Below are 16,237 nucleotides of genomic sequence, written 5' to 3'. Positions count from 1 at the left end.
AGAGGTTTAGCACGGTAACTGTGGAGGAGGGGTAAGCAGAGATGGTGATTATATGGGCTTCAGCTTTTGGTGTCGGGAGAACATCCACCCAGTGATCTGTATCTTGTTTGGGTGGAAATATGGTGTTAATTATCTTCATGACAGATGGATCTGGCAATTCATTTCAGCTGCTTTAGATCATACATTCCTCTGGCTGGTAGACCTTCAGAAAATAGAGAAATAGATCTTCAAGATGAAGGAAGGAATGCCATAATAAGGACAGATGTCACCATGAAATTTCAGTGTTGCATTCAGCAGGGACTTAGGTTTACATATCATCATTGTGATATTCATGTTTTCCCAGTCCTCTGTTCAGCTGGGCCTATGTCATGTAAATGCAGTCTTCCTACTGAGTTCAGGGGCTAAAAGGCACAGCAGTAATTGGCTGTAATGAATTATTGCTCATTATGAATAGCCACTGCTGATTCTCCAGCCTCTCTGCTTGTTCATATTTGTAGGAACCTTCAGACTAAGAACTGTTTTCCATCTCCTTCAACTACTCATCATCTGAGGCTTCTGACAAGTCACTTATCATATGCCCTTCTGACTGGATACCAGTAACAAATGGCAAATGCATCAATAACACCGATTTTTAAACAAACAATTGTTTTGGATCAAGTACAATGCTAAAGTACATGAAACGCTAAGGACCCATGAACAATGCCACAGCAGCCCTCCAACTACCTGCAGTCTTGATGATGGTAATTTCTCAGTCATTCTGCAATCACTCCAAGAAGCCCGAGTGAGATCTGCACTCCACGGTCTTAGGTGTGGAGTTAAAACACAGTAAATGACATGCAGTTTACAAGCTTAGCACTGAATGGAACTCCTGATTCTAACAAAATATTTAAAAATATTGTACTTACTTAAACAACAACTGTACACAGATGACGACTAGTCCCCTCCAACTATTACTGAGCAACAGAAAAGGTTTAGCGATAGGTGTAAATTAGCCAAAATTAAGAAGAAAAACATATTCCCTACATGAGAAAATGCAAGTTTCTCTCTCGGTCTCTCTTTTTTCTTTCTTTTTCAAGTATGAATGCAGTATCTCTTGGTGTCACTTAGGTACTAAAGCTCTAGTCAGTGCAGGAATGGCTCGGATGAATATATCACAGGACAGCATACTTGCTTCTCATTGATGCTCAACTCTGCAAAACCAAAACTCATACCAGGGCTTCGTGCTGGGATTCTTTCTAAGGTTATTTCAGTTAATGCCTTTGTCTTGAAAAAAGCCTACAGGTTAACACCACAAAGACGACTCAATCCATTGCCGTCCACCACATTTTGAGGTTTCCTACAAAGTCTGTGGCAGAAAAGTTGGGAAAATTTCCAATTCTTAGAAACATTTCCAGTTATTCTGACAGCTTTCCAAAGCTAACCTCGGTGTCTCTTGGCTTGGCCTGCCAGAGGGGAGAGCGTAGATCTCGCCAGCACACCCGGCTGCTCACCGCTTGCAAATTTGGCTACTGAGAGCACAACGGGGAACATGGGCTACTCACCCCAGACTGTCCTACTGCCAGAAACGGCGATCCCCAAGGGACTGACACCTAACTGTACCTGTGACACCCTCAGGAGAGCTTCTCATTGTGGGCGCTCTCTTCTCACTGAGCTCTTAAAAAATCAGTCATTGCTACAAACGAATGCAAGAGCAACGATTACTTTCCAACTGCAACAATGTGAGCATAAAAGCACTATAGTAAGGGCAAAGTGAGGGGAAAACAATTACCGTGTTCACCATTGTGACTATCTCGCACATTATTTCTAGAGAACAGCCAGAGTGAAACCCTCTACGTAAGAGCACAACCCAAACGTTGGATTAAATTGTGAGCTGAGACTTTGGGATTTGCAGATGAGGCTCCTTCCTTATCACTCACTGCGGTGTGAAGACTCAGCAGTTCTGTGCTGCACCTGGCCTGACCTCTTTTTTTTCCCCACTGATTTATTTAGCTTTCTGCTCTCTTCCTAGGCTCTGACTCTCATTTTGTATCACAAATATGAGCAATTCTGGCTGATCATACTCAGTGGAACTGAGTGTATCTTGCTTGGTTTCTGTAAGGCCCAAGGACAAGGTCCTGTCCCTTAGAAATGGTTTTTAGCCTCAGCTTGAGCCAAGAGCTGAGATTAAAATTCAGCTTGAGAACAGAATATCTGGCATTATTTTGCATTTCTTAATAAAAGATTTCCACTGTTCTAGTTATTTACTCTCCTCTGTGGAGCACCCAGTGCTGACTAGGCAAGAGCTATCCATTAAAGGCTGTCTCTCCTCTCAGCTTAAAGAGAAGTTCCCTCTCTTTGACGGGAAGAAGGTAGGAGAAATTAATTTTTCTTTCAGCATCGCCACACCTGGGGAAAGGATCTTGCTCACAGATAACAGTGCAAGCAAATATTTTCTTTGGGAGTAAAAGAGAAAGTGAAGATCAAGGTCAGAGGAAGCAAGAGTAAAGATATGTGACTGCCTTCAAAATAACCTTCCATAGAACATGTGGGGGTGTCATTTTATTTAATATTGAAAACATGCAAAAGCATAAAGGAGGGGTAACTGGCTCAGGGCTTACAAAGAGATAAAGGGGCTGCAAAGTCTGGTTGCTGTCGTGGTTTAACCCCAGCCAGCAACTAAGCTTAACTCTGTCCCAGCCAAAACCAGGACAGTTGCACAGATATGCTGAATTCCAGCTGTACAGAATGAGACAAACAGGCAGATGCAAACAGGTCGAGAGAGACTGCATTTACCTCTACCTATATATATACACGTAGGATCATAGCCCAACACCTCTGTTCCTGACTTCCCTGAAGCATCTTCCCTCCTTCCTGCTTACGGAGTGTGAGGACTGTGGCTGCTCTTTGCACAAGGTGCTAATGGAAAATTCATCTTGCCTTTGCCTCTACCATATAACCACAACCCCACGCAGAGTTTCAGTGAGTTTGTTGCGTCTCAAGGTGTGGCCCAGCAGCAGCCTGGACATACAGCATCAGCCTACAAATCTGCATGACCCCCCAGCACCACAGGATACGGATCAGTGCTGTGCACATATGCGTATTAGGATAAAAAAATCACCCCACTTCTCAAAATTTCAAACACATGCAGAAGTCTTGAATCAAAACCAACTATGAGTGCTAAAGAATCTGCATCTTTGACTCCTCACCCAGTGACTAAAAACTTCATTTTAGCTTTCCAAGTGTCTCATCGCAGCTCACTGGCAGGATTTTCCCTGTAGTCCCTGGAAAGACACAGGCGACCTGAGGCCAGCTAGACTAGAGGGTTTGGTTAGGTTGGCTGTGTCAGCCTCCAGGAGCACCCATTTCTGTCTACTGATCACAGGTAGAGCCCAGAAAGACTAACGTAAATTTTATGCCTGATTTTTAGCTGGCTATATAACTAGGTGAGACATACGGACAGGTACAGTAACGTTACCCCATGTGGTTTATTCAATGACGCACAGGAAAACTGTCATTAATCCCTGGCTACTGATTTAATTATTAGAGCACCCTTTCACTTCAGCTAGCTATAAGCTAGAAGTGACCCACAAAATCATAATAAAAGACAAGGGAATAGAACTCAGAATACAAGTTATGTTTTGGGCTTTTCTTTTTTTCTTTTTTTTTATTTTCACATTTTGTTATGAACTCAAAACTGGACCTGTTTCTGTGGGAACTTGTGCTAAGGTATGCAAATATTTCAAACCAAACCAGTCCCATTTTCCAATGAGAGTGGGCCAGGTTTCAGGCAAAGATGCTTTCACAGCAAAACCATGGGAAAATTCACCATTTTCCATGTTTCCAATATGCCAATATTCATCTCATGTTAAGTGCCAGCAATTGTTGGAACAAGGCTACAACCCAAGAAAGCACTTAAGCACATGCTTAACTTTCAGCACATGAGGAACCTCAGTGATGTCCTGGGTCTTGTTTTTATATTCACTATTTTAGTTACCTTGAATTTTTGAATCCGTAGGGACAATTTGCATCTTCTGAGCTGTATAATTGGGCCATGAAAGGGATGGTAGCTCATGATTTCTGAATTGTTAATTAATCATTTTTATTATATTTAAATATGCTTTGGAAGACCATAATGATGTATGCTTCCTTGGTATTAGCTGTACTAATTAGATCATCTTTTCTAAATTAGAGTGCAGTTTTCTGAGCAGGTTTCCTTTTATCTGGTGTTCATTTTTCAGAAGAGCTTCATGTTGTTCCCACAGATGAGTGAATCATTTCCAGGGAATCATGTTATGCAAAAGATGTTTTTCTTGCTGCTGCAGAACGCCTATGGGTAGATCATGGATCTCCTTGAAATTGTTAAATATTTTGAAGTTGGACTTTCCTCAACAATCGTAAGTTCCTTGACTAGATGAGCTTAACTGCATCTGGGATGAAACTCAGTCCCTACAACAAACTAGTGCATTCCTATGTTAGAACAATCCCGCTCCAACACAATTTTAGTGATACATGAAAGCAGAAAATGAAAGTGGCTAAAAGATATTTATATACCTGAACATGCAAGTGTATTCTTTTGCGTTCTTTCTTTAGCATTTAATTGGTGCTCCAGCACTGAAAGCCATTCTGTATCCTTCTCCATCAAAATATTACTTCCAAAAGATTTCTAAGGAAATGATGACCATGTTACTCCAGAGGTCCTTATTTAGGTTATCTTAAACATTTAACTTATCATAGCTCAGGTAGTTTGCAATATCTTTTCTGGTTAAGCAAAGCCTGAATGTCATGTCTCTGCACAACTGGCCTGGAAATTTCTCAAAAACTATCCGTGAAATCTCAGGCTATTTCACCTGAGTGTGATGCTCCTGGTTCCAGAGACAAACTAGGAGAATATCCTTTCTTGGTGATACTTGGTACATCTATCTAGTTCAAAATCCTGACAATCAATTGTGATGCTGAACATTAACAGGATGAGAACGGGTTATTGTTTTTCTCTGAACAAGTCTATTCAGCTCTCTGGAAAGCAGTACTTACGTGTCGACAAATCTCCTGCTGAGGTTTGAGATGACAACTGGAGATCCAGACTGGAAAGGAGGGTCCCGAACCACTTTGTACTGGATGGGTTTGCAGTCCGCGCACAGCGTGCTGTGGGGGACAGAGCTCAGCATGGCAGCATCAATTTCCAGGTGCTCATCCAGAGTGTAGATCTGGATCCCGTACACCTCCTCGCCCACTTGTCCCGCATCCAGCTTTATGGTCAATGGGATGTCGCAAAAGACGTTCTGCGGCCCGAGAGAAATGTTCTTCCCGCTGATGGTGAGCAACTTGATGTCATTCACTGCTCCGCTGGAGTCCCAGTCTGGGGAAACAAATGTCACCCAGACTGTGAGGGACTCTGGAGTCAGGGGATAACGAAACTCCAGCTGCAGGTAGCAGCCCTGAGGCTCGGGACAGGCTGGGGGCACCGTGTGCTGGTTGACTGCCGAGTTGGGACTCCATGTTCTGACACTGGATTTACAAGGCTGCTCAACATCAGGGTGCCCTGGAAAGAAAGAAGGAAGCAAAGATAGGACACAAAAGAAGTTAGAGAACACAGGTTATCATTGGCATCAGTCTTGAAAGACAAACTGGTGGCAGGAGAGCATATCTGTCCAGGAAACTAATTATTTACTTAAGCAGAACAGGCATGGCCAGCATGGAGACGAGGAATATAATGCAGATGTCTCCTGGCCAGGTGAGAGACGCAAACCCAGTTTAAGTCCCCAGCTGGACTGGACATCACACAACACACACTGTGCCACTGCATATGGTCCTGTATTTCCTATTTCTAGTGCCTTCCCCTGTGCCAAACAATGATATTTTCTACCCCTTCCACTTGGTACTTTACCTGATAAACAGAGTCACTTTGCCTTCAGTTCACCTCCATGCTCCTATTTATTCCCTTGCCTCTCACTCTGAAATACAACCTTTTTCTCTTTAACAAAGACAAGAAAAGAGCTTTTGTTGATTCCAAGAAGCTGTTGCGCTGTGCTGTTGAGGGGCAACTCCTATGCCGTTTACGGGCTAATCTAGCATGTTGTGCAAGACCTCTTTTTTTGGAGGCACACGGAGCACAGGTCTGAGCTGCCTCTTTGCGCTCGTCGTGATGAAACAACAGGCACTTGTACTTTTACATTTCTCACCGTTGGCTACGTTCAACTACATGGGAGGTATTACTAAAAACTAATGAAAGCCACAATGCTTGCTGGGTTCCCAAATACTATGGTAACATTACAATTTGGCACGGAGTCATGGACTGCAAGATCCAGAGAGGTCAGATGGGTGGAACAGTTGGTAACAGAATCCAGTGAGAGCTATAAATTCCCTCTTCCTTCCCAAATAATCACATGAAAAGGGAGCAAGCAGGACAGGGAGAAGGCAAAGTACCGAAAAGAAGAAAGGGAAAAGTAAAGATAAAGAAAGGTAACGAGAGGAGAGAAATGGAGAAGGCAGAGAAAAAAAAGAGCACAGCTGTTTGCAACTGAGCAAGATAAAGCACTGGGCAAACATGAACAAACAGGACATCACTACTAATTTAAAGAGAAAAGGGCAATGTGTGAAGGTTATTCTTATTGTCCGCGATCCAGTGAAGTGTTAGAAATGTACCTCTTTTGTCAAGGATAAACAGCACAGGGAATTCTCCAGTTCATACCAAATGAACCCAGATGCAGAATAGATTTTCTGGTATCTGAGGCAGTCCTCCCCGTGATCCAACACAATTGTCCTGCAGATGCACAACTTGTAATGCTTCTCCCTCACCCGCACATATCCCATAGCCCTCCTCTCCTCCTCGCATGTCACAGAGTAGCGGGAATGCCACTAACCTCAGCATCTGGAGAGACCACAGCAGCGATATATTTTGAAGAAAGCCAGAGGTCCATTTAACACGCTCAAGTTCTTTCCCCCTGGCAAGCTTGCAAGTACTGCGTATAATCATTCTGAGTAGCAAATACCCCATTCGACTCACGTTATCTCACAACATTCGCTGCCGTCCGCATGTGCTTGGCTGGGCCCTCTGATGACTCTCTCACAGACTCACAGCCCTAAGAAGGTGTTTTTTAACCCTAGTATCTCAGAGGGCTTTGGCAAGATCTGTGAATCTTATCGCTGCCATCTCGCAGACAGGAAAATGGAGTTGATTAATGGCTCACAGCCTAGTGTGTTTTCAAAAGTGGTCTCTACTTGGGTTCCTGCTAATTCACCTCTGCCAGTTCAAGGCCTCTGTAAGACTTAAAAAGTGAATAAACCTACATGTTTTGGTAGATCAGGGTGTGATCCCTGGCGTTACATGAATTGGACTCAGCCTCCAGGGAGTTTAATGCAGATCATTACCCCAAAATGGGAGCTTGATTGTAGTAATCCATAGACTAAAAACCTCAATGAAGTTGAGATAAAAAGACCCTTTCTTAAATACCATCAAACACTTAGACCTGGGTAAGAAACATTCATTTAATTGTGGGAGAGGATGGAAACCTTATTCCATGTAACTCTAGATTTCTAGAGGTGGGTAAATACTATGAAAATTACAAATATTTGTATATAAAAAGAAATGATGTAGTAGTTATTCTGTCCCTGTGCACTCAGGTTCCGAAAATCCTTTGGCTTACGAGATCATCAGCAAGATCGGTCATAGAACAGCATCTCACACATCACGTCTTGCCTAACACAAAATGTGAATGTGAGGTTTGTGAGGATAAGCCAAATCCCATCTCCAGGGATGGCAGGCTGGGAGGGAGGCTTCCCCCAAAACGTCGGCCACAGCCACAGCCTGGTGTGTCAACACAAGCCTTCATCATGCAGTTCAGTGAAGAGGCTGGGATGAATGCCCCTCCGTTGCCTCGGCACATGGACAGAGACCTGACACACTTGTACGGGGAGGCCAGCTGGGATCAGCAGCCTCTCGGGATGCAGCCGCTGTCACAACTACAACTCACCTGCCACATTGCTTAGGTAGTCAAGACAAAGGAACCATCCAGTGGGACTCTAATGTCCAGCTGAGACAATTCCACTTGCAAATACAGAATGAATCAATCTCGAGTGAAATATTGGCCACCGGAAAAGGCAGGGCACTGCAGCAGCCTAAGGCAGCAACATTTTTTATTATATTCTCACACTTCTCTCAGTCAATAGTGAGCCAGGCAGTAGGAATTGACTGATATATGCATATATTGCACAGTAAGCAAAGGTACTTACTTGGGTTTGAGCCAAAATCACCTTTCATGTATAAAAAACCCCTTTGACCAAGTTGTGGAGGTGCTGTAAGGTTTGTTTATCTAGCTGGTGTTGCTGGTGAGAATCCAGGTAGGTTAGAGCTTTCTTACTCTACAGTGAAGGTAAAGAGTAAATCAGAACTGCCTGATCTCCAGTGCCTTCCCACAACCACTGCCAAGGAGCAAACAGCCCCTCATGCAAGGGGCACAACTGGCTGAGAAAGAAGCACAAAATATCTCAGCCTGTGGGGTTGGACCCCACCATGCTCGGGCACAAGCAGGGCACTAGGAAGGACACAGTCCCCACGGCAGAGTTTTGCAATGGGTACGGCTTACACGTAGTCCAGATCACAGCTGGTGTCAGCTATCTGGCGTAACTGTGCAGTGTAACAATGCTGTGAGACGTCAGGAAAATGAAATCAGACCAACCAGGTTCAGAGCTGCTTCAGAGACACGTGAGAAATGTGGTTTTCTGGTAAGAAGCTGGATGAGTACTACGAAACATTTTCCATGAGTGTCGTCTCAAATTTTAAAATGAGTTCATTTTGGCCATGCTTATGTCTCTTTTGTATTCACTTTCCATGAACATTCAAGCAGTGGAGATTTACACACATGAACGCTTGCAGAAAGTGAATTTAAAGCTTGCATGCTTGAGTACTCACAGATAGACAATTAAAGAAGCCAGACAATGATCTAACTGTGCTATTTGTAACTCAGACCAAGTGCAAATAGGCAGAGATCCTGAATGTCAGGGAGTGTGGTAGTGATGACAGAAAATTACACAGCAACAAATGCCGTACACTTGGTGTATTTTCTACCCTGAAGTGGAGACAACTTATTAACGTAGTAAGAGGACAGGATTCCCAAATTTTCTTTCCAGAGCAATGGCACAACAGCAATTGAATGAGACAGATAAGGATCAGACTGCACCCTTCATAGTTAAGAACATGCAGGCACACACTGTAAGAAGAGGAAATTAAATGCAAAATGCAGCTGAGTAATAAATCTTAGAGTAGCTTAGTTTCTCTAGGAATGACGCCGCTGGCAAGACGTGTGAGATCTAGAAGTTTTCAAATCAGAGCTCGTTGGAGAAATTTTGACAGAACTGCATATCTCAATGGAATATGCAATTCCTTCAAAATCAAAACACTTTGCAAAATTAGGTTTATTTGCCCAAAATTTTATTCTGGAATAGAACATGGGAAGAAAGTTCTAACAATATTGGAATGTTGTGTTTTGACATTTTTGGAAGAAATAATTTCACTTTTGCACTATGAAACACTTTTAATTTTGATAGGAAAAGTTGCTTTTGCCATAGATTATGTATTAAAAGGAGATATTTTCAAATGTCATAATTTAACCGAAGTTCATGAAAGAGGAATTACATGAGCTAAACAAAACATTTTGGCCAGCCTTAAACACTTTTTGTTTTTAATTTTCCTTCATGGAGAATTTCAAAAGTTTCAGGTTTTGTTCCAAACGAAACCAGATTTTAAAGTCTTGTAATCCTTGGCTAAGTGGAAATTCCACCTTCCACCCTGCACTACTACTGCAAGCGATCCAAACTGCGCTAATCCTGTTTACTTGATAATCCAGTCACACTCGTAGCTGGAGCACTGCTTCCCAGGTGGAAGCTCTTGAACAACATCCACCCAAAGGGCAGGCGCGCTCTGCGCTCTGCCTGGCAGCTTTGGCCCTTGGACGTCCAAACTGGGGGGGTCAGTTGGAGTGAACCACAACCCCTGTTGGGCCCCCACCCTGGGAGATGGGTGTGCAGGGCAGAGGACACTTGCCCACACATCTTGTCCCATCACGCAGCAGGGATGCAGCTTGCTGCACATGCTGACTTTAGGACTAGGGAGGGCTCCTGAGTGCCAGCACTGCATATATCACCATATTAGCTTACAAATAATCTTCCTTGTAGAATAACTCCCACGTACTCTAGCTGCAGGACAGACAAGCCCTTAATGTAAGGAGGTATTTGTATAATGAGTTTGCAAAATCCAGGGATTGGCCTTTGAGTTCACTGAGCCCACCTCTGTGTTTACAGTGAAGTCTGGGCCCAGAGTGTGCTGCTCCCAAAGGAATAGCTCGTGATGGACAGATTGAAATAATATCCTGCTCTTTCCAAACCGTAACTTGTGACTACTGACCTCTGCCTGGTATAATCTTAAATATGCTCTACCACATCCACCGACTTACGTGATGGAAGGCACGTATGGAGAAGAGTTAATGATGGAGATCTAATGGCATTGTACGACCAGCTCTGCAGACCATTCTCCCTCCAACGTGCTCTAAGAGGAGTAGTAAGTTTGACTTGCAAAACACCCTGAACTAGACTGGACGTGACGTAGTCACCTGCGTTCATGCTGCAGAGTACTTGCCCAAAGAGCAATCTCCACTCCTTTCAGCCCGTCTGCTGGTGCAGCCCGTTACAATTCAATGCAAGCGAAGGCAGAAATCAGGCAATTCTTCACTTTTGGAGTTGGAGTAGAAGGAGTAAACAGCTCCCCTGAGGAATTCATCTGGCAGATATGAATGGTCAGCATTTCTTGGCACTCCGCTGCTTTCTGAAATTCAGGTTCAGCTCCCGGAATTCACTTAATTCATGGGCAGGGTCAGGACATGGGGGCCAAAACACAGGTATTTCAGCCAGTGGCATTACTTCAGGGCACAGTGTATTCATCTGTCCTCTAGTTTTGTTCATGCTACATACAGGTATAATCAGTCACTCTTTCCCAGATTTTCCCACTGTCTTTGTGGCTCTCCTTCTGCTCCGGCCCATCTTCTCCCCCGCCACGCCTTTGTCCCCAGTCCTGTGACTCACCTTCTGCTTCCCGTGGGCTCCAGTGCCCCGAGGGATCGCAGGGCATCGGAGAAGAGGCGCTGAAGGCATACTGCACCAAGACTCTTCCTTCCGCACACAGATCACATGCTGATCCCACTTCTCTAGGAGGCCAGGAAAACAGGAAAACACACCAACTTAGTAACAGCTGAATGAGCTGCTTATTCAACTATATTAAAACCAATAAGACTTAGAATTCAGTTCCACTTAACCCTCTTTTCTCAAGGCACTGACAAGAGTGTTTTCTGATGCTGACCTTCTGTAGGTTTGGGCTAACAGCCTGTGTAGACAGCATCTGTGAGTCCGCCATCCAACACAAAACAACAGCAACCTGTGAAATCACGCTCAGCTATATCTTTTTTTTTTTTTTTCCCCTGCACTACAACTGGATCAAACCCCGAGAAAAGAAAATACGTGTTGCTTAGTGGTTAGAGCAGAGAAACTGGCCTCAGGAGATTTCAGATCTATTTCTGCTCCCACCATGGATTTATTGCTTGAACTTGTAGTATCTTCAGGATTGTGGAGGCCTTGGGCTTACTGGTGATTAGAGGAGAGGGTAAAGTCCCAGGCTCTGAGAACATCAGACAGAATTGCTCTGCGAAGCATGGCTTTGCTAAGTATGCAAGGACCTGCTTTTGGAGGTGTATCACAGGCCTGGAAAAGGGGTCAGTTATGAACACCCAGAAAAGAACATGCCCTTAATCCTTTTCGCAGGGGAAACTGGATTCAATACCTGGCAGCTTTGGCACCAGCGGATGGCTCTTTCTGAACTGGAACATCTTATGGCTCCACACCATCAGACGGCGTGACATGGCATTAAGAAAGGTACTTCACTGCCCAACGCCAACATTACTTCACCTACACAATACATCTAATACCAGCTACTGTCAATAAAGTACTATCAGCAGAAGTGGTTGAACAGGAAAACCCAGTTAAACACTGATTCACAAATATTTTTGCTAATACATTCACAAGATCAGGGTTTAAGCTGATGTAGACTGGAGTAACTCTAATATCTTCCATAACATTAAGCTGATTTATATCAGCTGAAGATGCAACTCACACAGTTCAGCCCTATGTTCCTTGGGGTCACAAAATTTGGAACCATGTACGACCCAGAATGTGTGGTCATCCCAGGGAGTCGCTTATTATTCAGAATTCATTGTTCTGCTTTAAGGAACGCTGCCCACTCAAAATGAAAGGAAAAAATTAATTATCTTTATGATTAAATGCACCTAGGAAAGGACAGAAGTTTTAGGCAAACAATTTGTATGTAACACAGTGTACTATAAGCTACACAAGTAAGTATGGATTGAGTCATCAATTATTATAATCAGCTATGCAAATTGTAACCATCTCCCATTGCGCGATTTATTTCAGCACTGCTTTGCGAAGGGCACTGTGATCCTCAGGCAGAAGTTATTTTGGATCCTCAGCAAGGACACCGGGACTGTAAATTTACTCTCACAGCCCTCCCAGGCTGGGCGATCTCCTTTCCCTTTGGCGGTAGGGACAACACACGCTCAGCTGCTCCACAGCTTAGCATCTCCTATTTGTTGACAGGGATCTATCTGAAAGTCAACTTTCTGTTGGCTTAATTAGGCGGAAGCAGGGATTGTCAACAGGGGGGACTTGGAATGAAATCGGTGGTAAAACTCGTATCCATTTCAATATGGCCCACAGCTGCCCCTACAAAGGGACGGTAAATGATTGAACTCACAGACAGTGCAGAAAGGGATGCACCTGCTGAAAACATCTGAAGAATAAAATGTGGCAATGGGGTAGAATAAAGAAGAGGGAGGCAAAGGCGCCCTCCTCTTCCTTGCACAATGTGTAATGCCGGTAACGAACAAATTTGGGCACGTTGCGAATAACTTCTCTCTCTGTCTCACTTCACCCACCTGCACTATTGGTATGACACTGCCTCCCTATTTCATTTCTCAGCTGTCTATTTAGCAGTGGCTTAAGTGTCTAACTCAGCTTGCCTAAATAATATATGCAAAAAAATTCAAGAATCCAGAATAAAAGGTACTGAGAAATCAGAACGTAGAATTATTATTGTGCAGTTGTTTTTCAGACACATCCACCAACAGTCAGGATAGAAGTCCCTGCAATAATAATCTTTCAGTTTCTCTACAAAGAGACTCCTGCATTAGCGCTTGGTCCTGGATGAGGACAGGGCTTTGAAAGCCAAGTTTCCACAATTAGGACTGCTTTTTACTCAAATTAGCAGCTATACAATTTCATCATAGGCTGCCATGGTGGAAAAAACTGTAGGCTTATGGACAAACATTTCCTTTTACCAGCAAGGACTTGGAGGTAAGAGAAATCACAAGGAGCATCATGTGGGAAAGGCTATGAGCAAACTTTCTCTTTTTACTTTTCCAATTTGGGAGCCAAACTCAACCCTGATGTAACTCCACTGGCTGAAAGGAGTTACACAGGGGATGACTCCTGGGTTAAAGTTTTTGGTCTGCAGACTCTTGCAAACAAATCCTACAAACAGCCATGAATGTCAAAACTAATTATGGAATCGCATTTACAGGCTTATGAAAATCTAAGCCAGATCCTTACACCTAATGCAGCCACTGACATCAAGACAAAATGAGCGTAAATTGGTTCAAAACACTATTAATTAGGAACGATAGCACATCTGACACCTTATACACCGGTGCACATGACTCTCCAAAGTGCAGGGTAATGGAAAATCTAGGCTTCTCTGTTTTCTAATAAGCCAAGTACTGGGGAAATTCCAGCTTATGAAGTTCAGAGCGCAGGAGGAATTCATTCCTACAGCATGATATTTCAGTGAAGTGGATTCAAAATCTAAAGATAACTAGTGAAAAACAGACAATTCTCTTCAGGGCCAGCACCAGTTCAGTGGGCAACTCAAACCCAGTAAAAATCTGTCATTCCTTTCAGTAAAGAGTGCCTGTTTTCAGACTAAATTGTATCTGCTTACTTGAAATTCAGAATCGGTGCTCTCTCCTCTAAGGCACTGAAACTTTCCAGCAAGGTTTAAGCAAGCGATTATCAAGCCCAGCCATCTAGATCTGGGACACCATACTGACCGAAATATTTGCGTGCTAAGAATGAGATAGCATCACATTCATGGAAATTAATGCTGTCACCTCAATGAAAACTTGGAAGAGCAGATGCATTCAAAGTTTTCTGTCCAAGCAGAATTTGCTGCAGAGCCCTATTACAATAACTGTTTACATCCTGCCTACGCATATCAAACAGGAGGCGCATGAATGGATGCTTAGCGACAGCAGATGAACGCATCTAATAGATGCAGTCAGGAAATGAATAGAGTTTTCTTTTTCTCACTTGTTTTCACTTGTTTTGTTGGCTCTATTATTATTTTATTATTACGTATTATTATACACGCGTGTGACATTTTTCATGCTTTTTTTTAATGGGAGGATGGAGAACGGTAAGTATTCCAATCCCGTGTGTAGTAGCTACAAGAAGAAATGCTGGTTCTTGATATATTTGATTATTAGAGATGTTTAGAAGCTCAACCAGCTGCTGGACTTTAGGGTCAAACACATGTCGGCAAATTTATGTGCAGGTAAATGACTCTCTAGAGTAATATAGTAGACATCAAACAGGTAAGGAGGGTCTGTCAGGAAGATTTTACTTCTGTGCATAGCTCACGTAGCTACTCTTGCCAAGGTGTGAGGACACAGGACAGCCAACCCCAAATTTACAAGAACTATGAGTTAGCATTACTCTCTGTCTCCAAATCCACATAATTAATCACGTAATTCCTAGAACTGAGGCCCTAAGAGAAAAGCCCCTTATGCTGTGGCACCTGTGACAAAGTTGCATCTAAGCAGGGAAATGGCACATGGTCTTTACTTCCATGCTTCATCTTCCTTCAACCGCAGACCTGTCAGGACCTCACCCACAGATACAGCCAGCCCAGTGTTACATTTTTAAACACAAGGCTAAATTTTCCCTTCCTGACTTTCATTAAGCAGAGGTCACTGCATATGCACAGCTCTAGAGAATAAAAGGGACGTAAAAGGAACTTGAGTTACACTGAGTACGCCTACAGTAGCATTGTAATTTGGATCAGGAGCAAGCTTTTGAAGTGAAACTCTTCTTACAGCACTCAGAGCAGTCCTGGAACGTGGAAGCTGCACCCAGTTTTACCTGAAACCAGAGTGGAGATGTGCTCCAGGACCACACCTGATGTGCTCCAACTGCTGATGCCATGGGGCCAGGCTAGAGCTAGGCTGAAAGCACCCCCCCAAAACCCCTACAGTGTTGACGTCAGGTCTTCATTAACAACTGTTTTGCGCTAGAGATCTACTTATATTGGGCCACAATACTTGCTAATGTAGCCAGAGCCATTCATCCTTTTAAGGCCCTTTTACACTGTCAAAACAGCATGGAAGGGGCCCCTGTGCATTAGAAACCAGGCCCAAGGCACTCAGCAGTTGAGTATCAGTCTTCTGTTTTTTACATGAATAGTCCCATTGAAGTGAATGAGTTTATTCATTCAAGTGAGGCAAGTAAAATTTGGGCCATGGTGTGCACTTTGTGTAAAAATATCTGCAAAGATTTACAGTATTCCCACACGCAGATAAGATTATACTTGGCCAATTTTACCTCCTACTTGTCTTGCACAGTGACCCAATTTTACAAATTGATACAGGCATGTATCTCTAGCCGAGCAGCGCTGGACACGTCGGTACTAGAAGTTCAGCACGTGAGCTTTTCCAGTATTAGTCACTGTAACACTACTATCATCGTTGTTTTGATTAATATACCAGAAATTTGGGCATGTTTTAGATAGGATCATTTATATATTTCAGTGACATTTTTAAATGGTCACAGGAACATTTCTATAGCTGTTAGCATTGGGAATCTCATTTTAACAAGGAATTGGACTCAAAGTAGTTGAGGCTGTCTCTTTAAATCTCTTCAGTAATACTGAGCACACAGATTTGAAAACCCAAAGGACTTTTTTTTTTCTAGAAAATCACTATTTATTTAACATACGATAACTCTGTTATGAAATTTTAGATTTAGCAGGCTATCCCCTGTATGTTATTTAAGAAGCAACTAACTAGGGGTTATTAAAGAACATATTGATTGAGTTATAAGAAATATGTAATAAAGACATATTCGGTTACATAACAATTAACTCTGCATC

The 16,237-nt window shown here is 43.1% G+C and overlaps 1 protein-coding gene across 1 annotated transcript in view; it reads right to left on the bottom strand.

The window, feature by feature from the left end:
- Positions 1 to 16,237, bottom strand: part of PAPPA (pappalysin 1) — a 183,625-nt gene that overhangs the window by 103,692 nt on the left and 63,696 nt on the right. The window contains exons 6-7 of the mRNA XM_050908005.1: positions 11,053 to 11,174; positions 5,011 to 5,518 (exon numbers count right to left, since the gene is read on the bottom strand). Coding sequence (XP_050763962.1) covers positions 5,011 to 5,518; positions 11,053 to 11,174 — 630 coding nt within the window. The remainder of the gene's footprint in view (positions 1 to 5,010; positions 5,519 to 11,052; positions 11,175 to 16,237) is intronic.

Source organism: Gymnogyps californianus, chromosome 18, assembly GCF_018139145.2.
Source record: "Gymnogyps californianus isolate 813 chromosome 18, ASM1813914v2, whole genome shotgun sequence".
Taxonomy (NCBI): Eukaryota; Metazoa; Chordata; class Aves; order Accipitriformes; family Cathartidae; genus Gymnogyps; species Gymnogyps californianus.
This window is presented reverse-complemented; position numbering and strand designations above follow the sequence as displayed.